The following is a 27,806-nucleotide window of genomic DNA, read 5'->3' as shown; positions in this document are numbered from 1 at the left end:
GTTCATTTTCTTTAGTTTTCGTAAATAATTTCTAAAGTATGACCCATAGCAAAAAAATGTCTCATACATAAATAAGTAACATAAAATTTTCTATAAGAAATATGTAGCACACTTTTCGCTAGGATGAATATTTAAAAAGATACTAAAGCGGGAATGTTAATAATAATCAATTTTAAAAACCCTTTTTAGTTTTCGTAAGTAACTCGTAAACGGTAGCCCGTAGCAAAACACGTTCAAACATTATTTATGTTTTACATAAAATTTTCTAGAAAAAAGATTTCTATTCTTTTTTCTTTAGGATCAATATTATTGAGATATTAAACCGTGAAAGTTAATTTTAATCAATTCTGCACATTATTTGTGTTTTTCGCTTTAAAACCTTAATAAATATTGATCTTAGGGAAAAATGTTCCGCATGTCTTTTGTAGAAAAACTAAAAAAGAGACCTGAGGATTCATTGTAAGTAACTTTGCCCCTCTGACTAAAAAAACCCAACAAGTGCGAGTCGGACTCGCCCACCGAGGGTTCCGTACTTTTTAGTATTTGTTGTTATAGCGGCAACAGAAATACATCATCTGTGAAAATTTCAACTGTATACCACGGTTCATGAGATACAGCCTGGTGACAGACGGACGGACGGACAGCGGAGTTTTACCCTTTGGGTACGAACCCTAAAAAGGACCTGGAAACTGATTATAATGAATTTTAATATCTCATTAAATATTGATCCTAGCGAAAAAATTTACGGAACTTTTGTTGTACAAAATTACATTTCTATTATTACTGTATAAAGAACTTTTTGCATTGGGCCACTGTTTACGAGTTATTTACGAAAAACAAAAAAATTAGGGACTTGTAAATTGTTTGTCATTTACTTTCCCCCTTTAATATTGTTTTAAATATTGATCCTGGAGAAAAGTGTTTTGTATGTTTTTTGTAGGAAATATTATGTTAATTATTTATGTATAAGAACCTGTTTTGTTATGAGCTGCCATTTAAGAGTTATTTACGAAAAACTAAGAAGTGACTTTAAAATTGATTAGTATTAATATTCCCGCTTTAGTATCTTTTTAAATGTTGATCCTAGCGAAAAGTTTCATATATCTTTCTTGTAAAAAAAATTATGGTTAATATTTATGTATGACAGATTTTTTGCTATGGATCATACTTTACAAATTATTTACGAAAAACGAAAGAAAAGGAACCTTAGAATTGATTTTAATTGACTTTCCCCCTTTAATATCTTTTTAAATATTGATACTTTCAAAAAGTTTACTGAATCTTTTTTGTAAAAAAAAATGTGTAAATTATTTACGTTTAACAAGGTTTTTGCTATTTACGGGTTATTCACGAAAATATAGTAAAATGGACCATAAAATTGATTTTAATTAACTTTCCCGCTTTAATATTTTTTAAATGTTGATCCTAGCGAAAAAATGCACTGAATCTTTCGATTAGGCAATTTTATATATATTATTTACGTTAAAGAACATTTTTTGCTATGGGCCACCGTTTACGAGATATTTAAGAAAAACTGAAAAAGGGGACCTTTAAAGTTTTAAGATATCGCAATTTATTAACGATAAGCATACAATAAATAGGTAATCTTTATTACGTGGCAAAAATTCTAGAACCTAGTTGTTTTTGACGTCGGTTGTTATTAACGTCTTTAGCGTGATATTATTCGGTAGAAAGAAAACGCAAAAATCACTAAATGTAGTCTAAAGACTCACACATCAGTGACAACGACAACTCCCTTCTTAAGTGTGGACTGCGGGTCACGCGGTCGGGTCGTACTAGTAGCACAAGGACACTAATCTGCACTTAACTGCTAAAGGAAGACGGTACATTATTGCGTAACCGCGGGATGGATTTATCTTCGCTTCAAAAATTTCGGTGTTCTGGATGATATTTCTTTTCGATATTTTCAATTTAAGTGTATACGTGACTACTTAGTATATATTTAAAAAGAATACAGACTGAGAAATTTTCCACTCTCAGTTTTTAATAGTTGTAAAATACATAAATTTGGGTATGTATTTTTTTTGGATATTCTTACCCACTACGACAAATTATATTCTAAGATCATATAAGAAGAAAAAAATGACAGAGCAATTTTCCGATGAAAATGAGCGTCAAAAAAAGGAATTATCATTAAAAAAAAATCACATGTTTGACAAAATTTTTAGATTTTTTTCTAATATTACATACTGATACAAATAACTTAATTGGTAAAATAATTTTGGACAGAGGAATTACTCGGTTAAAAATATAAACAGATTTATATTTTTACGTATAAATACCTAACTTAGAAGTGTTTTTTTTTTGGATATTTTTATGTTAGTTTCGACTCATACTATACAATAACCAAGCAAAATTTCATCGACTGAAAAATTAATGCATGGGTCTCCATACAACAACTTGCTTCATTTCCTACACTAGCCCGCGCGTACCTGACGTCAACAACTTGCTAGGGTTACCAAAATAGTAAAATTGCAAGCGCGTATAAACTAGTCAAATGGTCAAAATAAACTAAACATAATAATACTTACACTAAACACTGGCTGGTTGTGACGCACTTTATGTACAAATATGATCATTTCTAATACTCACTTTCGTACAGTAAATTATTTGTTTAATGTGTGATAACACTTAGTTATATAATTAAATCATAATCATTTCCTTGTATTTAAATATGAAAAACATAAATTCAAACTCCGATTTGAAACGTAAAACTGCGATAATTCTTAGTTACAGTCTTACACTTAAATGCTAGAGTCAAATTCTTTAACGGCCTCTTAGCCTAGTCGGTTAGAGAAGCCTTTGCCTATGAACTACGAATCAAGAGGTCCCGGGTTTGAATCCCGGTAAGGGCATTTATTTTTGTGTTTATTACAAATATTTGTCCCTGGGTTATAGATATTTTCTATGTAGGTACAGTCAGCATCAATAGTAGCGGATGAAACAATGCGCCAAAAGTATCTGATATTCTGGATAACTTTTCCAAATATAGATAAATCTCTTAAATTTACATTCAAAAGTATATCTTTTATCGTCTTCATTGTTCTACATATAGAACCTTCACATTTTGTTAAGCTGTTTCAGAATGGTAGATACTTTTGAAACCTTGTTTGATCCGCTACTTTTGATGCTGACTGTACATACTATGTATAGGTGGATACTATGTATCGGCGTCTAGTAACCACAACACAAGACTTATTGAACTTACTGTGGCATTAGTTCAATTTATGTGAGATTGTCCTATAATATTTATATATTATTTAAATTATTAAAGTAACTGGACCCGGGTATGTCCTTAAACTACGTCCAAAAGAGAGGTATGGGCATTGTGAATTTCATCTCGCTTTGTTGGTAGGGCACAGCCAGTGGATGTCATTCCAGATCTACAGCAGAGCCCAACTGGGGTAGTACCTCCACCTTACAGAAAACCGTAGCCAAATAACAATAGACCCTACTCATAGTGTTGTGTTCCTGCCGGTGAGTAAGGTTGCCAGAGCTCAACGAGGGGGGGGTGGGTTTAGGGTCGGCAACGCGCATGTAACTCCTCTGAAGTTGCAGGCGTACATAGGCTACGGAGACTGCTTACCATCAGGCGGGCCGTATGCTTGTTTGCCACCGACGTAGTATAAACTGCGAAGTTTCAATACGAATTGCAGCCGGAACGGAATTCGTTTGTGTCAGCCCTGACTCAGTGATATACCCAACTCTGGCAACCTCAGCTCTCAGCACTCTACATTTGGCGGGAAAACAACAGCGCTGATGAATTATTCCATCCAATAGCAACCTCGCCGAGTTCTGATTGGTCGAGCGGGCGAGGTGAGTTGTCTAGAACCAATGTAAGGTGACCTGGCTCTGTATAGGTCTCGTATTTTAAGAAGGAAAGGTATTAAAGAAGAATGAATAAAATATTATATATTTATATATATTATATATTTTATTATTCGAGTTTATACATGTTATTCGTTTTTAAGATTTTCTAAGAGAATGTTATTTATTTATTCGTATGACAAAAATACAATTGTTCATTCATATGAAATATAGGTAGGTATATTTATTACAGCAGTACGCCCAATTGCAAAATACAAAGTTATAAAATATTGTACATACCAGAAATTAAAAAAAGGGACCATCTAAGTGTCTCTATGCCCATATACATATCGTTTATACATGTTTGTATATGTTTGATAAAGACGGAGATATATGTACTTAAAATAAATATTAAATATTTGTCGACCGGTCTGGCCTAGTAGATAATGACATTGCCTATGAAGCCGATGGTCCCGGGTTCAAATCCTGGTAAGGGCGTTTATTTGTGTGATGAGTACGTAAAAAAAAAATAGTGGCTATGCCAATTCATGGGATTAGTTGCCAAGCGGACAACAGGCCTCCTGAGCCGTGGCAAAAATGCGGGGACAACGCGAGGAAGATGATGTACTTTAAATATAAGACATAAATATAAATCATTTTATAGGACATCCTTGCACAAATTGACTGAGCCACAGTAAGCTCAAGAAGGCTTTCTTTGTACACTGACAATTATACATATATTGTTTTTTTTTACACCTATCTTGTGGTACACCGACCCACACACGCCTTTACACTTCATCACTTCGTCCTTAGCCACGGACACAAACCGTTTGCACTCTTTGCACTGCACCATTTTTGTGCGGGCTTCACGCCCACTTCGTAGATAAGTTAAATTCAATATACAAATACTTGAATACATAGAAAACATGACTTAAGTCTTCGATGTCCTACATTTGTGGCGCTCTGTGCTCGGCAAGCTTTTAGAATGTCACCTTAATGCTTACAAATCACCTTACCGGCTTACACTGAGCTCAGAACTAAACGACCAAATCCCTCCTAAGTTTAATAGACATACGCCCTTTTGGAGCGGGGCTGCTGACCCTAGAGTGCGACAGTACAACATATGGTGGCAATTTGAATGAAAGTTCTGTTGCTATTGCATACCGAGAACTGAGTTTTTAGGGTTCCGTAGCCAAATGGCATAAAACGGAACCCTTATAGTTTCACCATGTCCGTCTGTCTGTCTGTCTGTCTGTCTGTCCGAGGCTTTGCTCCGTGGTCGTTAGTGCTAGAAAGCTGAAATTTGGCATGGATATATAAATCAATAAAGCCGACAAATTCGTACAATAAAATCTCTAAATTTAATTTTTTTTAGGGTACCTCCCCTACACGTATAGTGGGGGTGAATTTTTTTTCCCCTTCAACCCTAGAGTGTGGGGTATCGTTGGAAAGGTCTTTCAAAACTAATAGGGGTTTTCAAGAAACATTTTTTGATAAAGTGAATATATTCGGAGATAATCGCTCCGAAAGAAAAAAAAATGTGTCCCCCCCCTCTAACTTTTGAGCCATAGGTCCAAAAAATATGAAAAAAATCGTGGAAGTAGAGCTTAAGAAAGACATTAAATGAAAACTATAGCGGACATGATCAGTTTAGCTGTTTTTGAGTTATCGCAAAAAGTTTTCCCTTCATAGTAAAAAGACTTACTTTAATTAGGTACTGATTATGCAAATTTGCCTATTTGTTTAACTCGGGTGAAAGGTACCGTTTCATCCCTTGGTTAACAATTTACTATACTTTAAGCTCCAGTTTAGCTTATTGTGACGGAAGAGTAACTACGGAACCCTACACTGAGCGTGGCCCGACATGCTCTTGGCCGGTTATTTGTATTATATGGGAGGTAAAGGAAAGCGCTGGTGGCCTAGCGGTAAGAGCTTGCGACTTGCAATCTGGAGGTCGCGGGTTCAAACCGCTCATACTAATGATGTTTTCAGAACTTATGTACGAACTTAAAATTTCATTGAATTTAATTTGTGTAGCTACCGCTGACCTGGCGCTGGTTATGCACGCCTAATGCCGCGCCACGATATGATCCGACCAGACCGGTACAGGTACGCTCGTTTCGTCCGTGCAAATTTATTTAAACTTAGTGTTAAGTATGTTCGTCATGTTGAATCTCTTTTTGTATTAGCTTGTCTAATTTATTTCGGTTTATTTTATGTTTCTTTCCTTTTGTCTGTTACCTTCCGTGATTATTTCGCACTCGATGGTCTCATCGGAAGATCAGCGCTGGAAGTCGCCAGCAACATGCTGAGATGAGGCCATTTCGTGACACTTTACTCTCACTATGTTCTCTTTTATGTCTGTCTATTACTGTTTGTGTGTTTATGAATAAAACAAATTCTATTCTATTCTTCTATTCTAAATATCATTTGAGGAATCCACATCGTGAGGAAATCGGACTAATCGCAATAAGGCCTAGTTTACACTAGTTTATAAACTAGTGCCTACGCCAATTCTGGGGATTAGGTGTCAAACGGACCCCAGGCCCCCATGAGCCGTGGCAAAAATGCCGGGACAACGCGAGGAAGAAGAAGAGGATGGTGGACGATAGAATTTTGTGCAACAGGATCATAATGACAGTTTTTAAAACTCGAGGGCCGAAGGTACAAAACGAGACGAAGTCGAGTTTTGTAAAGATAGGCTTGAGAATTTTAAGCCCCCATTATGTATCGTTGCACACAATATTTTTATAAGGCAGCCAGTAAACACTTAAAGTGATTAATATAATCAGAGTAAATACCTAAACAACAGTAAATCGTTGTCTAGAAGTATTAACATTTAAAAAAAATCAACAGTTGCACTATGCACTATAGACAAGTGCCGGCTCGCCACACGCGCCGCGCTTCTGATGAAGTCGATTTAGATATAACGCCCACTCATTTATTGACAAATAGAAGTAGAAAAAAATAAATAAAAATAAGAATGTTCTATTTTCTTATAAGACCCACCGATAAAAAAATAGTTACGGTTTCTTAAAATCAACTGAAATGGTTGCAAATAATTCAAAGTAGTTAGGTGGTACTAGTACTAAAGTACTAAAAATAAAGTGTCAAATCAACCAGGTAATTAAAATAAACACACTTACGTAAATCCATAAACATATCGCTCGTGAATCGTGCCAAATTCTTCCTGCAGGGATACTTCATTTTAAAAATATTAATAAATAAAAACTCAACGACCTTCTAATCCGCACTCAAATACGTAACTGATTATTCATAAATAGAATTGCACCTCACTCGGACAGGTTCAGTTGCATACTGGCAGAACACCTCCTTCCTATGTCCGTTTCCGTAAAAAAAAAAAAAACGACAGGTACTATAATGGCGGACAACAATAAGTTGTCAAATAAAAGAGCCCGTATATCTGCGCGGCGATTGGTCGGCATTGTGGTTGATAGTATTGTTACGTCATGTTTACGGGGGCTTATAGATTGTTTGTTGTCATAGGGTTTTGATAAAGATGTTTGCGATTGACAGGTCGAATCTTCGTCAACAAAAGAATAACTGTGGATTCATATTCGCGGCCGTTAAGATTGCAATCTATCCCGCAGGATCCTTTTATAGTGCCGTTACTTGAGCTGTGCTTTTGTATCCAATTTTGTACTAAAAACAAAGATCGGTTGGACAAATTGTAGAAATAAAACTGTTAAGGTCAGGTGGTAAGACACCCTGACAACAGAAACATATGTAGGGAAACCTCATACTGTTTCTCTCTTACACCACCTGGCCACCTGGCCTGATTTTTAAACTCTGGAAGACGAGTATAAAAAGGTTTAAACACGGTATTCTTTTTCAAATCGAGTGTAGTTAAAGCCTGACCAGTAATATATGATCACGCGCCATATTGCGGAATTTCATTGGAACTAAATTTTTCATGCTTAACTGAACTGTCACCCTATACATGCGAATAGCAACGCCCTCTTGACAATGATCATAAGTATATTTCCGGTCGGGCTTTATAAGTCATTTATTGTCAGGAAACAAAGGCCCATATATACATACCTTACAGATTAACATACATACAATAATCATCTTCACTGGTTTAGACATATTTCCAGGCTAGAAGAAAACTATGTAGTCAAAAGGCCCTGAACATACCAAACCGATCCAGAGGATAAGGTAGATCCCCCGCTACTTGGTCCACCAATCGATAAGAGGTTAGACAAGGATTATCAAGTACAAAATGTAATAAACCAGGGCAGCCTTACTAAGCAAACAACCCAGAACAGAGCTGAACACACCCTTTGGCCAGAAGTTCAGTCCAGTTTCCACAGCAGCGACCGCGGCACGCGCACTACAAACGAGCTGGGGGCCTACCGCGAACACCGGAGTTCACAAATTACAGGCATTTTTCTCTGTCACTATAATTACGGCTTAGTTAAAGTAAAAGAATAAAATGCCCGCAATTTGCGAACTTCTGTTCGCGCCAGTAGTCGGCAGTAGGCGCTCTGAAATGCACATAATGTTGTAATCGCAGCTGGAATTTTTTGTGCTAAGCTAAGACTTGCAATTCAGTCCCAATGCTTTTTTGTAGTAAGAACATTTCAAATCTCCCTGCGAAGGGTTTTTAAGGGTTAATTACGTTCGAAAAATAAGTCAATTTTAAATCATCTCAGCGCACATGTTATATCCTTGGAAGGTGTAATATGTTGTATGCTTGTCTTATCGAACAACAAAACCAACAAAAAAAAAACATCTGTATATGTTCAGATATGTAACCAAAACTTTATTGTACTTACACGTTCCATGTAAGTTTCAGTGCTATCTCCTTGATAAATAAATACCTAAATAATGTAAGGTGGTATAAAACAAAATTCAACAGGCCATTCAATAAACGTACAAAACCATTAATCGCTCTATCAACCATTCAAATTGATCGTAAACAATAATAACTAAAATCAATGGTTCATTATGCGCCGTCACAACCATATTTAATACTCAACTCAAAAGGACAAATCGATAAAATGGCATGAATGCGATTTGCATATCTGCCATCTTGGCTGTTGAGTCGTCACCCGAGTCGCGGAAAAAATTAAAAACGAAACTTGAGTTGCTAAGTTGTCTATGGAATATGATTTTGAAATGTTTTGAAGATAGCGGTCGTAATGGTTGACCAGATGTCATTTTATTATGGCACGGTTTTGAATGTGAATGCAACGGATTTCAAATCTATTTCTATGTATTTAAGTATTTATAAATATTTATATATTATATATATCGTTGTCTAAGTACCCTCAACACAAGCCTTATTGAGCTTACTGTGGGAATTAAGTAGTCAATTTGTGTAATAATGTCGTATAATATTTATTATTATTTTCGAAAGGGTTGGTTTTCTCAGCTCTAGGCTGGTAATCAGCTACATTTACGGGTTATTTACCAAGTAAATGCAACGGGGGTTGTTGAATTTAAGTTGTTTCCGGGGTATTATTTTCTGTGTCAAGTTGCATTATTATTATCAAATGTAAGAAACGGAATGGATTTTCGAATAATAAAGTGGGTTTATGATAAAGTTCACGATGTCACGATGTACATGTCAAACATACATACGGCGATGTCACGAGACGTCGAAAATAATGCAGAATTGCGTTCTTGTGCGAAGGCTAGAGTATTACCCCCTTATTCATAAAACGTCTACTAAAATTACGATGCCGCTAATAATCGTTTGTCCCTTTCCATCATACAGATACGTCGGAAAGGGACAAACGATTATTAGTGGCATCGTAACTTTAGTAGACGTTAATGAATAAGGGGGTTAGAGATTATAATTCACAGTATTCATACTTGCGTACTAAAAATTGTAGAAAAAAATAATTAAGAAGTAATTAAACAATTCTTAAAACTAAAAATATTTATGGACCCTTTATTATTTTAACTAAACACAGTTTCAAGGGTCATGAAGGGGAGGGGGAGCATTAAATCCAAAACATATTTAAACACGATTAAACCCATTAAAAATAATCGGCACCATATTTTGAGAGCTCAAAAATTCCAGCTGGTAGCTGGAATTTTTGGTAGCCGTCCTTTATACATCAACGAAAAACATCAACCAGCCGTCCTCATCGCATAGGCAATAGAGCTCAAATCATCAAAGCTGGCAAAAACTGCTCGCATCCAAAACAAAGATATGCACGTGCGTCTAATCCTCGCATCCGAGGATCCGGGTCCTCCCGGTGGTCCCCTCTGTTCCCGCCACCCCCTCCCCCCACCCGCGCAGCTCTTGAGAGATGTCATTCCCATTGCTGAAGCTTATCAAACCAGTGTAATAGTGTGCCCTTGTCTTTATCGTACGGATTTTTTGTCAAAACTGAACGTTCAATTTTGCTCTACTTTCGGCCGAAATATATTTTTTATGCTGAAACCTACCAAAAACCAAAAGAGAAGCTTGGGACACAAAGGGCGGTTTTCAGCGTTTGGAAACTACCGAAAATACCTACAGTTCGCAGAAAATAAATTTCGGCAGTTTTATGGCCGAATCCAAACCTTCAGCTAAAACATGATTCTTATGCCGAAACCTATCGGAAACCTAAATAGTTCCGTTGCCCTAGTTTGTCTCACAGATCAGGCAAAAATAAAATGTCAAAATTAAATTTAAATAAAAAAAAAAAACCTCAAAACCCTTTTGAGGTAGGACGGGACCTTTTTTATGCGCCAGCAACTGATATGCATATTCGGAGGATTCCAAAAACTTCGGCATACGCTAATACCAACGATTACATATAGTTGTGGAGCTCACCGTAGATTCGTTCTATAGAATTTAGACTCACATGGCGTTAGGAATCACGCCAGATTTACACGTATTGTTTTAGAGGGGAAGCTGTTATTGTTGCGCAAGAGTAATTTATGTTGTTTTCTGCAGTTTCGAGTGTTTATGATGAATTTTGGAGCGGCATTATAAGATTTAGTTGTAAAAAGAACGTTTGAGGGATGTGCTTTGAGTAAACATTAGAGATTTGTTGCGTTTTATGCTCGTATACATAGAAGAATTTTAGACCGGGGTCTCCTGCCACAAGCATAATTTTACTTACTTAGAGATTTCAATCATAATTTGTTGTACACAATATTGTAACCAATAAACGTATTTTCATTTTAATTTTTTCATAGAAACGAACATGTAATTGTAAAATTATGCAATTTTACTAAAAACTTAAATTATTGCACATATCGATGTTAACCGTGGAAGCTGTTGGAAAAGATTTTGATTAAACGAGTGAATGGTACAGGAATTAAACCATTCGGTCATAACTGGTTGCGTTCCGAAACACAGTCTCTCATAATTAGAAGAGGCGAATAGAACGAATAATGAATGAATGAATGAATTTATTTTATTTCAGACTTTTTCAAATCCATATTTTTGTTAGTAGTTACACACGTAGAAAAATGGTTAGTAAACAATGATGACTATCAATAAATTAATAAATTTAAATTAATGAAGAATGGAATCACATACAGATAAAAGGAAGTATGGAGATACTTAAGTATGAAATAGCATCGAAGTTTCATGTCTGCTGCACGACACCGTATTATGCTTGGAGGACCACGAAGCAATTAAAATTAGTAACGCGACTTACCACTTAATAAATAAATGTGTTCCTTTTAAAACCTCAGATAGGGATAATTTCTTGGACGTAAATAAAAAATAAACATTTAATTTAGACCAATTAGTTCATACACTTAGTGTCAGTAACACGTTTTTTAAAAAACACAAACTAGGTTAGTTCCTAAAGTTAAGTATTGAGAGGTCCAGTGCCTGATTAGGGCGCTGTCTTATTTTTACTACACCATGTTTAGTTTATTTATTAACCATAATGTAACATGATCATTACATGGTAAGTCAGTATTTCACAATATTCTACACTATGAATTTACTATACGAAGTAAATACGCTTAGTAATATTAAAAATATATTTACAATTTGCTTCAATTAAAATATTTTGTAATGATAAATATTCAGTAATCGAATAGAAGGCATGGTTTTGAAAAAGTCTCGACCGTGTTTTTGAATACATTATAAGGTAAATCTGTGACATTTGTGGGCAGTTTATTAAATAGCTTTATTTTTATGAAAATTTCCTGTTTTTGACACATTTTTAATCTAAGTGATGGAAGTATTAGTTTGCTACTGTTCCTTGTATCATAATTGTGACAATCCGAACGCTTAAGCAGAGTGCTTGCATTCTTGTGAATTTTTAGAGTGACGATGATTGTGGATTTGTGGCCAATAATCAAGCGAACATTGCGACCTATTGATCAGCATCCCACTTTAACAGGTAAGTTCATGTAGGGTAAGGAGAACATAGTTTATTTTGCTCAAGGCAATAGAAACAGTACGAGTATTAGAATTCCGTACAAGTGAAAGTTGCTTATTATTGTCCATTTTATTATTAGGAAAGAAAGCTTATTATTCGAAAGCATAAGTAAGTAATCATAATCATAAGACGCCACAGATGCTGTTGCGACATCATCACCTGAAAAGGATTTTAAAAAGATTATTATCCCAACACCTTAATCCTGGTAAGAAATTACAATTATACATTATCCAACGTAAAAAGGCGTAAATGCTAAACCCTTTACAGTAAAAACGTCCTAATTAGTAATAAAATAAAGGCTCTAGTTGTTAATTCCCGTTCGAAACAATAAGTCTCATTCGAAAACCGAACTAAGTCGTGGGAAACGGACAAAGTCAATAAAATGCGCCAAAAGTCATCATTGTTTTTTTTCTAAACGCCATTGTCTCTTGCCGCAACGCACGTGTCTATGGCACGGTTTTTTCTGTTTACGCCGTAAGGTTTAGACACCTGCTGTGTCATTCATTCATTCATTTGTAATCGTTCAATAATTTGCATCGTGGGCATGGGAACCTTACACCCGTAAGGTATCTTTTGTTTCTGATTACGCGAATGAAGCGTAGTAATGAGTGAGTTGCAGATTTGTGGAGATATTTTATTGTTTTAAAGTGTCAAGTTCCGTATTGTAAATGAATAGATGCAATATTTTAGGGGCTCGAACGATAGTACGTTGAGTCTTTGGCAATTATGTAATAAGTCATAAAATTTGCAACGTAATATTAAAATAAGTGAAAAGATGTACTTGCTTAGACTTAGAATTTTCTAGAATGATGAAGGTGCTACAGGTAAGCGATTTAAGTACGTGTGACGCGCGACGTCTGTTTTTTTATTCCGTAGACTAAAATGACGTTTCATATGTAAGTTATGACATTTCACTACGGAACTTTTTCATTTTAGTCTACGGAATAAAAAAACAGTTTATATAGAAAGTTTTTATGTAATTTTAGATTGAAAAAATGGAATTGATGATTTTTTTCTTTAATATAAAATATTGTGGTATCGTTCGCAGACGTATCTGCTTGATAAAAAAATGTTTTTATGTATTTTTTACTGTATTTAGTTATATGTATAATATAGTTGTATGGAGTTAGTAGCTTATATTTTCAGTTATAATATCTGGGAGACCGAGCTTTTCTCGTATAACATAAAAACTCGATCCATATAACAAATTTCATCGAAATCGTTAGAGCCGTTTCCGAGATCTCCGAAATATATAAATATGTATTTATACAAGAATTGGTCGTTTAAAGGTATAATATGTAGGAGTTATATTTAAAAGCTTTACTTTCAAAGTTTTTAGTTACAGGGTATTATTTCGCAGGCAGGAAGGGTCGAACCAGTCTTTGATCTGTTTACAAACGTAAACTTATTTTAAGTCTTTACAAAATTGAATATGGAAAGCCCAAAGCACGAATTGCAATAAAAACGTACGTACTCTCATTGTTAATATGTGCGTCATTTCGGAAACATGACTCACGCCTTGCGATGTACAAATATTTCAAAAAACATGAAGTTATTTTAAACCGAGAATGTTTCTCACGAAAATAATGTTCTTTTTTACTTTTCACACCTCTATGCGACAATTGTCAGCTATTCGCAACAAGGCGTGTTTTTTATTGTCTATGGCCGAACGGGTGACGTTTCGGCGGGAGGGCCTTGTTTTGCGCGGGAACGAGTGATTAACAATGCCGCCTCCGCTTTTTTTCATAATCACTTCTGTTCTCACGATTTGCCTAGTTATTATGCGTATGATCTGATATTTTGACGAGAATTTTAATAAACAAACAAGCAATATTTAGTTTGTACTTTCTATAAAAAAATGCATTTTATTTTATATCACTTTGTGTTTTCTTATTGCATTTGAAATAGATAAATAAAAACGATTCATATTATTCGGTTAATTTAGGGGACTAAGAACTTTTTTTAAATTCAATATCTAATACAAGAAATTAAGAAATATTTATCGCCATTTCTGAAATAAATAAATGTTTATTCAAAAATCAAACCTTAAAACTAAATCACAACTTCCGCCAAACCAGAACCAGAGTATGGTTTGTTGGCATGATAGATTCTGTATCCCTAGTGTAAGTTTTATCGACATCATAACGTGACGAACGCGTTTGCGTTAAGTGTCATTTTGTATAGGATTTTGAGTTTCCAAAACGCTCTTTCTAAATCACATACAAAATGAGACTAAACGCAAACGCGTACGTCACGTTTGGAAATCGAATTTATTTACACTAGGGGTACTGATATTTTGACGAGAATTTTAATAACAAACAAGCAATATTTAGTTTGTATACCTACTTAATTTATAAAATGGATTCTGTTTTATAGTATAATCTTTGTGTTTTCCTATTGCATTCATATTATTCAGTTAATTTAGGGGAAAACTTTCAACAAAGTCAATATCAATTAATATCTAGCACGTATCTACACTCTTTTTTGATTCAGTATTTTCTGAATAAATACAATACAATACAATACAAATCCTCTATATTGCACAGCCTCTGAAAAATGTACAAGGATACACATATAATACATGAAGATAGAGGTAAACAACAGGCGGCCTATATGTACTTAAGTAATTTGTATCAAAAAAATATAGGCATGTGCACCTACTGATAATATAAGAAATTAAAAAATATTGCCAAGTTGATGATAGTTTCTGTATTTTCATAGGTGTGTGCACAGTTTACGTTTGAATGCATCGTTGTACATAATGTACAGTGTGATTGAAACCTCCACCGACCCTGACCTCGTTTAAAATTGGAACAAATAAAACTCGCGCGCTAAATACTTCGTTATGGCGGCCTGCGTCTGCGCACACTGCGTTTTATTTTGTCGTTGAAAACGCATATTTAAAGAGTAAGTAAATTATTTGCAGAAATACGATGTGTGGGGTTGAAAAAAGTTCTGCTTAATGGTTAGGTGGACATGAGTTTTTTTTTATTATAATAAGACCAACAAAATACAAATCCTCTTTATTGCACAACCTCAGTACATGGAAACACATATAAAACATGAAGATAGAGGTAAACAACAGACGGCCTTATCGCTACAGAGCGATCTCTTCCAGACAACTTTTGACAGTGGAGAAATTAATCGTATCTAGTGCAAGATCCGCTATAAATATTTTTTACCCTTATGTGTTATTTGAGTTTTGAATGAATGAAATTTTATTCAGAAGAACATGTAACAATTATAATGTGTGTGTTGTTTAAAATATATCCTCTGTTATGAAAGGTAATGGTGCATCCGACATAAATAAAGTTTTCTATAAAATCAACCAATCATCGAATCCAAAATGGAGTCGGACCAACTTAAACATATTGACCGGGATATTAACCGTGATTACCTTTTGTATTGTTTTCGAGCTCATAACAAATGTGGACCGCTGAGTTGTCTGAATAAAGAAATTAAATTAAGGCTTTAACATTAAGATTTTAAACCTTTACTGTAAAAGGAATATCCTGTGGCTGCAGCGTAAAATGAAAAAATATTTTTTTTTTTTAATTTAAAATTTTTAATGTTGTTAAGTTTGTTACAAAAATTGCATTTATGACAAATTTTTGTAAATCTGATTTTTTTTTAATATTTATGTGTTAAACTAGTTATTTTTTCTAAAAAAGAAATATTAGGTCAGTACCAAAATGTAGTAAGTTGTTAAGTACTGGACATACGCACGGGAGGAGACGCGCGGGCGGCGGACAGAGCGCGACGTCATCGCGGCAAGCCGCAAGCGCCGCGCGGCACACACTCGGCTTCACATACTCCACCGGCAACGGACGAATACCGTAATAGTTTTTTTATAATTGTTTGGCCGGGATTCTTTGTGATTAAGGCGGAATAAACCAGCCTATTTTAATACAGTCCGCATTTTCATTTCTACGTCCAGTAGGACCCTAACATTGGTCCTTTAGGATTCTCACCGTCTTAATTCGTGAAAATAACGGTCAACCGACATCAAAAACCTCGGGGCGCTTCAGACGTGGTCTTCAGCTGTAGAAGATACCTGGTGAAGACTCTTCATTATCATCGTCACATCGGGTACTCCGCCTAGCAACCGCGCACGCCAGAGAAAAAGAAGCTATTCGGAAATTTGCATTGCAACGGACTTTGGACCCATCGAAAGTGCGAGTCATCTTGAGAACAAAGGAAGTTAACATCTTCGATCACGATTCATTTGTGGACGTTTATAGACATACGTGAGTTCGTTCCATATTTTTTCCTTATAAAAACCTTCCTTTTCCATATAAATTAAATTTAAATTATTAAAATTGCTAGCAATTTCAGTTAGTGCTTTCGTATTTCATCATAAGTGTAGTTTGCAATTGAGTTATAATTTTATTTTGCTATTATTTCTTGCGTTTATAAGCTTTACTTTGCTAAATTGCAATTACAAGTCAAATAGCACACATCATAACGGGAATTTGTTTACGCAGTTCGCTCGCTTCTTATCGCCGGCTGGCAACTAGCTCAGTTCGGTCACTTGCATTGACTTTTTCCTTAATTAGCATTGCAATAAGGTTGCTTACGCTATTTCTTAACTTCATACGCATAAATAGTTATTAAAACTGGGTCATTAGAGCAACAAATTATTGCTTATTCTGTTACCATGTCGGCCGCAGAGACACTTAAGCAGCTAATTAGGAAGCGTAGTTGTGTAAAGGGCAAAATTACTATTTTTAGCAATTATTTAGAGGAATTTGGTACTATAACAAAGCCTAGCACAGTACAACTTTTAGATTTAGAAAGCAGATTTAATAAATTCGATGCCTTATACGCCGCCTTCGACAAATTACAGGACGAGATTGAGATGCTTTCGGAAACCGCGGATTCAGAACGCGAAGATTTCGAAACAAAGTACCACGAGCTAGTGGCGGGGGCGCGCAACCTGCTCGGCGCGCGTCCGCTGCACTCCGCGACCTTGGACGCTGCGCGTGAGGAATCCGTGGCGAGTTTCGTCGATGCTCAGGCAGGTGGTCATAAATCTAATTGTGTTAGGTTGCCAAAAATAGATTTACCTACTTTTCAAGGTCACTATCAGCACTGGCTTGAGTTTAGGGATACATTTATCTCATTGATACATTCCAGAGAAGATATGGATAATATTAATAAGTTACATTATCTTCGCGCGTCTTTGAAAGGTAGTGCCTTACTTGTTGGAGATGCGGAATAACTTACCGAAATAATTAAATTATACTGGTTCTGAATTACTCCTTGTTGAGCGTCCACAGATCGGCGGCACTTTGGATATTGATGTGCTTGAATTATATGGATCTCACTTTCCTTTATATATTTATTTGTAGTGCATGCAATATCGTAATTTGTGGATTTTTTTTTCTTCAGACATTGAAATGTGTCATGTACATATACTTCTTTTTCCGCCTTGCCGTTTATTGGAAAACCCGACAAGGAGGTCAGAATAGATAATAAAAAAGGTTATATTTATGCGGCGCAAACATTCCCCCGGCCTTGAAAGGAATAGTTTTCAAAAGTTATTTAAATAAATCATTTACTACATAATAGCATCCTTATTGCTCAGAGAAAACTAAATGAACATAAACAAATTAGGCCTACATAACTTAAGAGAAATAACGAATTACTAATAGAAATACATATATTATTGAGAAGGCAAAGGACATAATTTGACTAAAGGTCTTTTAAGTATGCCTGATTTTGTTTTAACCAAAGCAACTCTGGCAATACCATCCTTGCCCGGCATGAGTTTAGTTATAAGACCTAACGGCCAATGTAAAGGCATAACATTCTCTTGAAGAATAACTACAACTGTTCCTTCCTTAACAGGCTGAGAAGGAGTATTCCATTTTTGTCTGGTTTGCAACGTGTGCAAATACTCATCGCGCCACCTCTTCCAAAATGATTGTGTTAAACGATCTAATAATTGATATCTTTGCAAAAGATGATCAGATGTTACCTCTGCAACAGACGCAGCTGGAAGATATTTCAATGGAGTAACATTAAGAAAATGAGCTGGTGTCAATGCGGAAGGCTCAGCGGGATCAGAGCTTAACACGGATAGTGGCCTAGAATTTAATAAAGCCTCAATTTCACATAGAACTGTCATTAATTCCTGAAATGACAAAATTTGTTTACCTATAGTACGATACAAGTGTAATTTGACGCATTTAACATTACTTTCCCAACATCCTCCAAAATGTGGAGCACTGGGGGGAATAAATCGCCAAATTATCTTATTGGCTGATAGTTCATTTTCCCAAGCCTCTCTATACTCATTCGCAAGGAAATTATGAATTTCTTGCAAATATGTATTGGCTCCCTGGAAGTTTGTTCCGTTATCGCTGTATATGTATTTAACAGGACCGCGTCTGGATAAAAACCGCTTAAATGCTGACATAAAACTTGCTGTACTTAAGTCAGTTGCAAGTTCTAAATGAATTGCTCGCGTTGTGAGACATGTGAATAAGCACAAATAAACCTTTTGACTCTTCACACCCCTTCGTCGAACAGGTGTACAATACAAAGGACCAGCGTAATCGCAACCAGTATGTATAAAGGCTTTCTCAACTTGATTTACCCTACATGCTGGTAAATCTGCCATCATTGGGCAGTTCGCCTTTGGCTTGGTCCGGAAGCAGTAATTGCATAAATGAATCCGATGACGAATAATACATCGAGCTGCTATAATCCAGAATCGATGTCGCAGAATAGATATAAGAGTTTCAGGTCCTGCATGTAAATGGTGTCGATGGTAGTAATCGACCAGTAGATTAATGATGTGATCACGACGTGGCAATAACAAAGGATGTTTATAATCGTAATCTTCATTAGAATTACTGAGACGTCCTCCGACGCGAAGAATTCCATCTTCAATAAATGGCTTTAGGCTTGCTAAAGCCTTTGTAAGCCCTTTTTTCAAGGTCATGTCTAAAATATGTTGACTGAAATACACTCTTTGTAGAGCTCGTACAATTTCCAGTTCGGCTGTTGTTAAGTCATCAGCACTAATAAGACCTTTAGGTAATCGTTTTATGAATTTTAAGATATAGGCAACTGTGCGAACATATCTCATCCATGACGAGAACCGTTTAGACAAATCATAAATTATGCTGTCGTTCGAATTGTCACAAGTCATTAAAGAAACCGTTTTTTCTTCAGGAACGTTAACTTCGTCTGGAATAAACGCCTGAATCGGCCATTCGTTTTTTGGGAGTTTCATCCATGGAGGGCCTGATAGCCATAGAGGATGGTTCACCAGTTGTGCTGGAGTTAAGCCTCTAGACAGGCAGTCACTTGGATTCTCTGTTCCCTTGATATGATAAAAATGATCGCCTGACAAGTTCTCTTGGATCTTAGTAACTCGATTGGCCACAAAGGTTTGCCATCGATGGGGCGACGAATGAATCCAACAGAGTGTCACTGTTGAATCGGAAAAGGCCAACACAGAGTCAATTGGGTATCTGGTTGAGTAGGTATCAACCACCCTTTTCATTAGTTGTGACAATAGCAATGCTGCGCATAATTCCAGTCTTGCTAGGCTAACAACCTTCACGGGCGCTATCTTAGATTTAGCGCAAATTAAATTAATGACACCCCGGTCATTATTAGGAAAGGTGGCGTAGGCATAAACTACTCCACCATAAGCCCTTTCACTAGCATCCGAAAAACCAACTATAGTTAATGAACAGTTTTCAATAACACCTATATGTCTGGAAATGCTAATGTTAGATAGTAGCGGTAGTTCACTTTGGAACTGTTGCCATTGGCGTACAATTTGATCAGGCGGCAATTCATCCCAATCGATTTTCAAAAGCCATAACTCCTTTATTAGAAGCTTAGCGAACACGATTACAGGGGCAACTAGGCCCAGAACATCGAATAATCGAGCTACTGATGAAAGAATGTTTCTTTTACTACACGGTCGATCATCGGGACTAACCTGGAACTTGAATACATCTTCACCAGGATACCAACGAAGACCTAAAATCTTCAACGTTGTATCATCGTCGAAGGTGACACTTTGGGACAGATGTAGTTCCTTTGGTATTTCTTTCAGAACAGCTGCAGAATTAGACGACCATTTTGCCAGTTGGAATCCGCCTTTCAAGAACAAATCCAGCAGTTGTTTAGTCGCTTGTACAGCCTGGTCTTCATCAATAACTGAACTGGCTACATCATCCATATAAATATCACGAGATGCGATTTCTTTTGCGAGTGGGTATTTATCACCTTCATCAGCTACTAACTGTTTGACCGTTCGCAGTGCCAGAAAAGGACTGCTACGTAGACCGAAAGCTACCCTGTTATATTGAAACACCCTTATAGTTTCTTCAGGACTAAACCTATAAAGGATACGCTGATAAGGACGATCCTCCCCCCGTACGTCAATACACAGATACATTTGACGTACATCAGACGTGATGGCAATAGGAAATAATCGCAAGTTTAGGAGAATGCAGAACAAGTCAGCCTGTAGACTTGGTCCTGCGTGAAGTATGTCATTTAATGATAAGCCGCTTGTGGTCTGTGCACTAGCGTCCAGCACAATTCTAACTTTTGTGGTTGTTCTGTCACTTTTGACAATTGCGTGATGGGGTATGTGATAAGCATCATTTGACTTATCATTCGGAACCTCAGATAAATATTTTTTATCAATATGTTCACGGATAACTTCATCATAAGCTGGCTTTAACTCAGGTTGTTTGAGGAATTTTCTTTCAAGTGCTAAAAATCTGCGTTCAGCAGTCTTGTAAGAATTGCCTAAATTGTTTGGTTCCAATTTAAATGGAAGTGCAACTTCGTACCGCCCGTCTTCCAAACGATTCACTGTATTTTTGAATATGTCTTCAGCTTGTTTGTCGGCAGGACTATGAATGACTCCATCTAAATCTTCAATTTCCCAAAATTTTTGCATCAAATTTCCCACTTCAACCGAAGTAAAATACCCAGCTGCTGAGTAGGAAGCATTTACTGCGGGAGCATCACCTAATATGATGTACCCCAGTGTAGTTTCTAAAGCGTCAGGCAAACCAGGTTGGTTCTCAATTTTATCCGACATTAACAATTTGGTGAATAACTTAACACCAAGAAGTACGTCAATTTCTCCTGGGATCGCCCAGGAATCATCTGCTAGATGTAAATTATCAAACAGATCAGATGAAGATTGATCAATATGACAGGTCGGTAAATCAGGCGTGATCTCATCTAATACAAGCGCTTCGATAGTATATTGACATTTAGGATCATATCTTGACCTAAATGTTAAGTTGACAGTTCCTCGAATGGGTTGTGTTATCGTTGTTCCCCCTAATCCATTTATTGAAGTCACGGGGCTGCTGTGTACAGGAAGACCTAAATTCTTGCAGCACTTCAATGTAACGTAATGTTTCTGTGATCCTGGATCCAGCAGACATCTCAAAACCTTGTCCTTGCCGTTACGCCCACTAGCTAGCACCTTAGCAGTGGCGAGAATTTCCGTCAAGGGTGATTTAGTCTGTCTCAATGCCGAATGAGTACATACGGAGGCACCGTTGTCCGTCACAGATGAACTTGTGCTAGCTTCACTATCATCCTTAGGTGAGGACTTGGACTCGTTTCTCTTCATTACAGGTTTTGAGTTTTCAAAGTGTAACGTTGTATGATGTTTGCCTTGACATTTACGACAAGTTTTCTTTGAGGAACATTTCGATACAGTATGATGCGTGTTCAGACAATTAGTGCACGCGTGAGTTTCCTTAACGAAATTAAATTTTTCGTTAGGTGGGAGTTTCATGAAGGAATTACAATTATAAAGTTGCGAGTGATCATTACTCTTACACATAGCACATGGATTTCCGTTGTCATGCCCTTGCGTGCTAACATACGCTTGGGGTGTGCGAGGGAGAGGAGCTCGCACGCTGCTAGTGCTGGCAGCGGAGCCGCTTTCAGCCTTAGATGGCGTTCGTTGCGATGTCCGATATAAAATCTTCACTTGTTCACTAACGAAACAAATGAATTCGTCATATGTAGGCATTTTAGAAGAATTCCGAATAGACATCTCAAAATTCTTTGTGGTATCTGAATCTAATAACTTAAGACCCAGATGAATGAAAATAAAGTCACTTAAGTTTTCGAGCTTGAGTTGTTTTATTGCTGAAATAGTAGCAGCAAACGAATCAATTGTTTTTTCTAAAATAGATGCCGAAGGACCGTTGACGTTGACAGGTTTCATCGAAAACAGCTGGTTTAAATATGACGTTGCCAATGCGCGTTTATCATCATATTTTGCGATCAATGCTTCCCAAACTGTGTTGTAATTTTCTGCGGCAGGTATAACTCCCACACAGATCGACTTTGCTTTTCCTGTCAGATGACTAAATAAGTAATGAACACGCTCAGAATCTGTAAGTTTTTTATTCTCATGTATGATACGCTTAAATGTTTCATAGAAGTATGGGAAATTTTGAATATCTCCATCGAAAGAAGGAAGATCAATCCGTGGGATTTTAATGGAGTCGTCCTTACAGGTATGGCTTGAATCCCTGGATGTCGAGAGGCTCGGAGCAGGTGCATCAATTTTTGTAATTTGACATTTGATTACGCAGTAGAGATCTTCAAACGCGTTCATTGCGCTGTAGTTCACGTTATACTCCGGGTCCAACTCCAAGTTCAGAAGATTGACGTCATCCATCAACTCTATAAATTCTTTCCTCAGTTGATCGACCAATCGAGCTTGCGCGATGAACTGCGATAGAGCCTTCTTGTCACTGCTTAGCTTTGGAATCATATCGTAAATGTTTTGTAAACGTATGAAACATTGAGCACGCTTTGCTTCGGCGAGCTTAAGTCTCGTTGCCATGGTTACCTAGTTGTTACTATGACAGCACGAAAAGTATGAATAAGTGCCTAAAATACACAAGTAATTGTAAATTATATTCAACTTGAATAATATCTTAATACAAGTCGAAGGAAAATGAAGTAAATACGAACGTTCCGCTTGTATGATACCTTAATACAAGTGTAACTTTCGCAATAGGTTAATTACAGTTAAAGAAAAACTGAGGCCTTCAGGAATAATTTACCCGTAGTTTTCAGTTTATTTTAATGTATTTTGTAACTTAAAATACATAAAAATTATATAATGAACATTGCATGCAAAAATGTCCCGTGAAAATTATAACACAATATGACAGTTACAAATTACGAAATATTATTTGTAACACATCTATTTATGAATAAGGTAGCGCGATGAATAATTCCACACATTTCCACACACTACGCGCAAAAATAACAGACAATAACAATAACTTAGTATACTGACTGTACCTTTGGATAAATTAATTACCTACGGGAACATTTTGATAAAGAATTAAGAAACCGCGATTCAGTGAGCAACAAGGATGAATTATAGAATTTTAAAGGTAAATTTGGAATCCGGTTCATAGGCCAAAAATGGAGATGCGGAATAACTTACCGAAATAATTAAATTATACTGGTTCTGAATTACTCCTTGTTGAGCGTCCACAGATCGGCGGCACTTTGGATATTGATGTGCTTGAATTATATGGATCTCACTTTCCTTTATATATTTATTTGTAGTGCATGCAATATCGTAATTTGTGGATTTTTTTTTCTTCAGACATTGAAATGTGTCATGTACATATACTTCTTTTTCCGCCTTGCCGTTTATTGGAAAACCCGACAAGGAGGTCAGAATAGATAATAAAAAAGGTTATATTTATGCGGCGCAAACACTTGTCATAGATAACTTAGATTTTAAATCTGAGAATTACACTTCTGCTTGGAAATTATTGTGCAGTAGGTACGATAATAAAAGGTTGCTTGTAAATAATCACGTCAAGGAACTTTTTAACGCTGAGCGAATCAGCAATGAATCTTGTGCATCAATTAGACGTCTTATAGATGTTACTAACAAAAACCTGCGTGCACTTTCTACATTAGATGAACCCACTCAACATTGGGACACATTAGTTATTCATATGATGACAGAAAAATTGGACAGTGTGACGCATAGGGCATGGGAGGAGCATAGAAATACTCTCACTGATCCTCCATCTTTAGAGGTATTTATTACTTTCCTTAGCAACAGAGCAGACTTGCTGGAGACTTTGCAAGAAAGTAAAGGTAACAGTTGTAAAACTGAAAATAAAAATAGTACCAACCTATGTATAGCTACAACTAACAATAATAATTCATTCAATAAAAACAAAACAAACAAAACATTCAACAAACAGCATAAAAAAATATTTACATGTCCCGTTTGCAATCAAACTCATTTTCTCTTTAACTGTGAAACATTCAGAGCCCTTCCTATAGAAAGTCGTATTCAAAAGGCTAAAGAATCAAAGGTCTGTCTTAATTGTTTACGGCCCGGGCACTTAGAAAAAAGTTGCAACCTTGTGCCATGTAAATATTGTAAAAAAAGGCATAACACGCTTTTACATTTGCATGAGCCCGTGGCCCATTCTGAGTCTACGGCTTCCCCTGTTTGTAACTTCGCCGAGTCAAGCCATGATGTACCGCAATGTACTACTGCGCCGCATGCTTTGCTGTCCACAGCGATCGTGAAGGTGCGCGACGGCGCGGGCAACGTGCATACGGCCCGGCTGCTTCTGGACAACGGAAGTTCCTGTCACTTCGTAACAGAATCACTCTGCGGTAAGCTGGGTTTGTCGCGACGTAGTATGGGCTCCACGTTGACAGGTGTCAATAAGAAAAAATCACAGCTTACACAGTCTTGCAGCCTTACTATAATGTCGTGTTATGAGGATTACAGCTTTACTGTGAACTGTTACATATTACAGCAGATCACAGAAGCAATTCCGACTTCTTACTTTAATATAGACCATATTTCTCTTCCAAAAGGAATCGTTTTGGCTGACCCTTCTTTTAATGTACCGTCAGCAATAGACATTTTAGTTGGGGCCGATGTATTTTGGTCCGTCTTAGGTCACAATTCTATTGAATTAGGTAAAAACTTACCGAAGTTGTTTGAAACGAAGCTGGGTTGGTTGGTGGTTAGGGATCTTGCGCATCGTAAATCACCGTCTTCTGCTCCAGTTTGTAATTTTGCGCATGCGGAGCCTAACCCAGATTTAACTCGTTTTTGGGAGTTAGACACGGTCGCAGCCAAGCACTCTTTGTCACCAGAGGAACGCGCCTGTGAAGAAAATTTCTATCGCACTACAACTCGCAGCGAGGATGGCCGGTTTATCGTCACGATGCCGCTAAAGGAAGATCCTGCTGTCTTAGGCGACTCGTTTCAAAGGGCAAAGTGCCGTTTCCTGTCTTTAGAGCGTAAGTTTACTCGAGAGCCGATTTTTAAGGAAAGATATATCGACTTCATGCGGGAATACGAGCGTTTAGGTCATATGACTGAAAACAAAGAGTCTTCAGCTGGCTGTCTTCAATCCAAGGTCAATTATTACCTGCCACATCATGGTGTGCTTCGTGAATCGAGCCAAACAACAAAGCTGCGTCCTGTTTTTGACGCTTCAGCACCTTCAAGCACTGGCGTGTCTCTTAACCAGATTCAAATGGTCGGACCAACTGTCCAGGAAGACCTTTATTCCATTTTGCTGCGTTTCCGGCAGCACAAGTACATCGTAACTGGTGACGTCGAGAAAATGTATAGGGCGATTGACCTTACACCTTCTCAACGCTCTCTTCAGCAAATAATTTGGCGATATGATTCCTCAGAGCCTTTAAAAACCTACACTCTTAATACCGTCAGCTTTGGACAAGCTTCGGCACCGTACCTAGCAACTAAGTGTTTGGTTTCATTGGCATCTAGTGCCATCGATAGCGACGTCAAACAATCTATTCAGCGGGATTTTTATGTCGACGATTTTTTGAGCGGCTCAACGACTATTGAAGACACAATTAGGCTGTGCAAGGGTGTCATATCTACTTTAAAATCAGCGCAGTTCAATTTAAGAAAATTTCAATCGAATAATAAGTACATACTTGAACAAATTTCGCCTAGTTCAGAGCCAAATAATATTCTGGACATTTCAAGCACTGATAACAATAGTTCTTCAAAGACTTTAGGTTTAAACTGGATTTGTGACTCTGATATGATGTCATTTGCTATTAGCATTCAACATAATGAAAAAGTCACAAAACGTCATATTTTATCAGTCATCAGCCAAATATTCGATCCATTAGGCCTAGTTAACCCTTGCATTGTCGAGGCAAAAATTGTGATGCAGAGGCTTTGGATTGAAAAGTGCTCTTGGGATCAAGAGGTCTCGCAGGAAATCAAGGAAATGTGGTTATCATTTGTTAACACTTTGCCTCTTCTTAACTATGTAATGGTACCTCGCTGGGTGATTGCTGATAACTCAGTGAGCCATGAAATTCACGTCTTTTCAGACGCTTCAGAGCGTGCATATGGTGCGTGTCTATACATTCGTTCGATTGATACGTCAGGTCAGGTACAAGTGCATCTTTTGACATCTAAAAGTAAAATAGTCCCAATTAAGCCAACCACCATACCTAGGCTTGAATTGTGTGGGGCTTTGATGGCTGCAAGGTTGTGTAAAAAAGTGGTAAGCTCATTGACTCTGCAATTTAGTGAATGTAGATTCTGGTGTGACTCGACCATTGTACTGGGGTGGTTAAATACACCACCAAATAATTTGAAAAGCTTTGTTCGCAATAGGGTCCACGAGATCCAAGAGAGCAGTGGAGGTCACACGTGGAGCTACGTACCGTCGAAGGACAATCCGGCGGATCTTGTTTCTCGTGGGGTGAAGGCTGACCAAATCAGCGGTTCATCCTTGTGGTGGTCAGGTCCGACATTTCTGTCGGAACCAGAATCTCATTGGCCAAAAATGCCCAACACACACGTGAAGCACGATCTACCTGAGTTGATTACATGTTCTCTGGCGCTTGTTGATGATCGTAGTACTGATTGCATTTCTAAATTAATCGAAAACAAATCAAGATTTATTAACTTACAAAACATAACCGCGTACTTGCTAAGATTTATACATAACTGTAAAAATCAGAACAATAAATTAACTGGTCATCTTTCAGTTCAAGAACTTCAAAATTCGTTAAATTTAATAACCCAAAAAGCACAACAGGAAATGTTCCCTGACGAATATGCTGTTCTAAAAGCCGGCAAGGCACTACCTAACAAAAATCGTTTGATTTCATTAACGCCTTTCTTAGATACAAATAGTATCATGCGAGTTGGTGGCAGGCTTGATAATTCTCCTTATTGTTATAACACAAAGCATCCAATTATTTTATGTAGCAAACACCATTTAACAAAAATCATCTTTCGACATTTTCACATTAAATGTTTACATGCCCCATCTCGACTTCTTCTAGGAACTATAAAACAAACTTATTGGCCATTAGGTGGCACAAATCTTGCGAAAAACACCGTAAACAAATGTGTACGTTGTTTTCGCTTCAAACATGACACAGTTCAACCCATCATGGGGCAGTTACCTGCGACACGAACTGAATTAGAGTTCCCTTTTTTACATTGTTGCGTCGATTACGCAGGGCCAGTGTTGATAGCAGATAGGAAAGGTAGAGGATGCAAGCTTATAAAATCTTTCTTGGCAATCTTCA

The 27,806-nt window shown here is 37.0% G+C and overlaps 1 protein-coding gene across 3 annotated transcripts in view; it reads right to left on the bottom strand.

Moving 5' to 3' along the window:
- The window catches only part of LOC133531592 (single-minded homolog 1), a 97,439-nt gene that overhangs the window by 31,096 nt on the left and 38,537 nt on the right, over positions 1 to 27,806 (bottom strand). The window contains exon 1 of one of the 3 annotated variants that reach the window (XM_061869898.1): positions 6,975 to 7,890. The exons of the other annotated variants lie outside the window; for them this stretch is intronic. Within the exon in view, the coding sequence (XP_061725882.1) occupies positions 6,975 to 7,035 (61 nt within the window). The 5' untranslated portion in view covers positions 7,036 to 7,890. Of the gene's footprint in view, positions 1 to 6,974; positions 7,891 to 27,806 lie in introns of those variants that run through there. 3 annotated transcript variants of the gene reach the window in all.

This window comes from Cydia pomonella, chromosome 25 (genome assembly GCF_033807575.1).
Source record: "Cydia pomonella isolate Wapato2018A chromosome 25, ilCydPomo1, whole genome shotgun sequence".
NCBI classification, from domain to species: Eukaryota; Metazoa; Arthropoda; class Insecta; order Lepidoptera; family Tortricidae; genus Cydia; species Cydia pomonella.
Note: the sequence above shows the minus strand (reverse complement) of the source record. Positions and strands in the feature narration are given on the sequence as shown.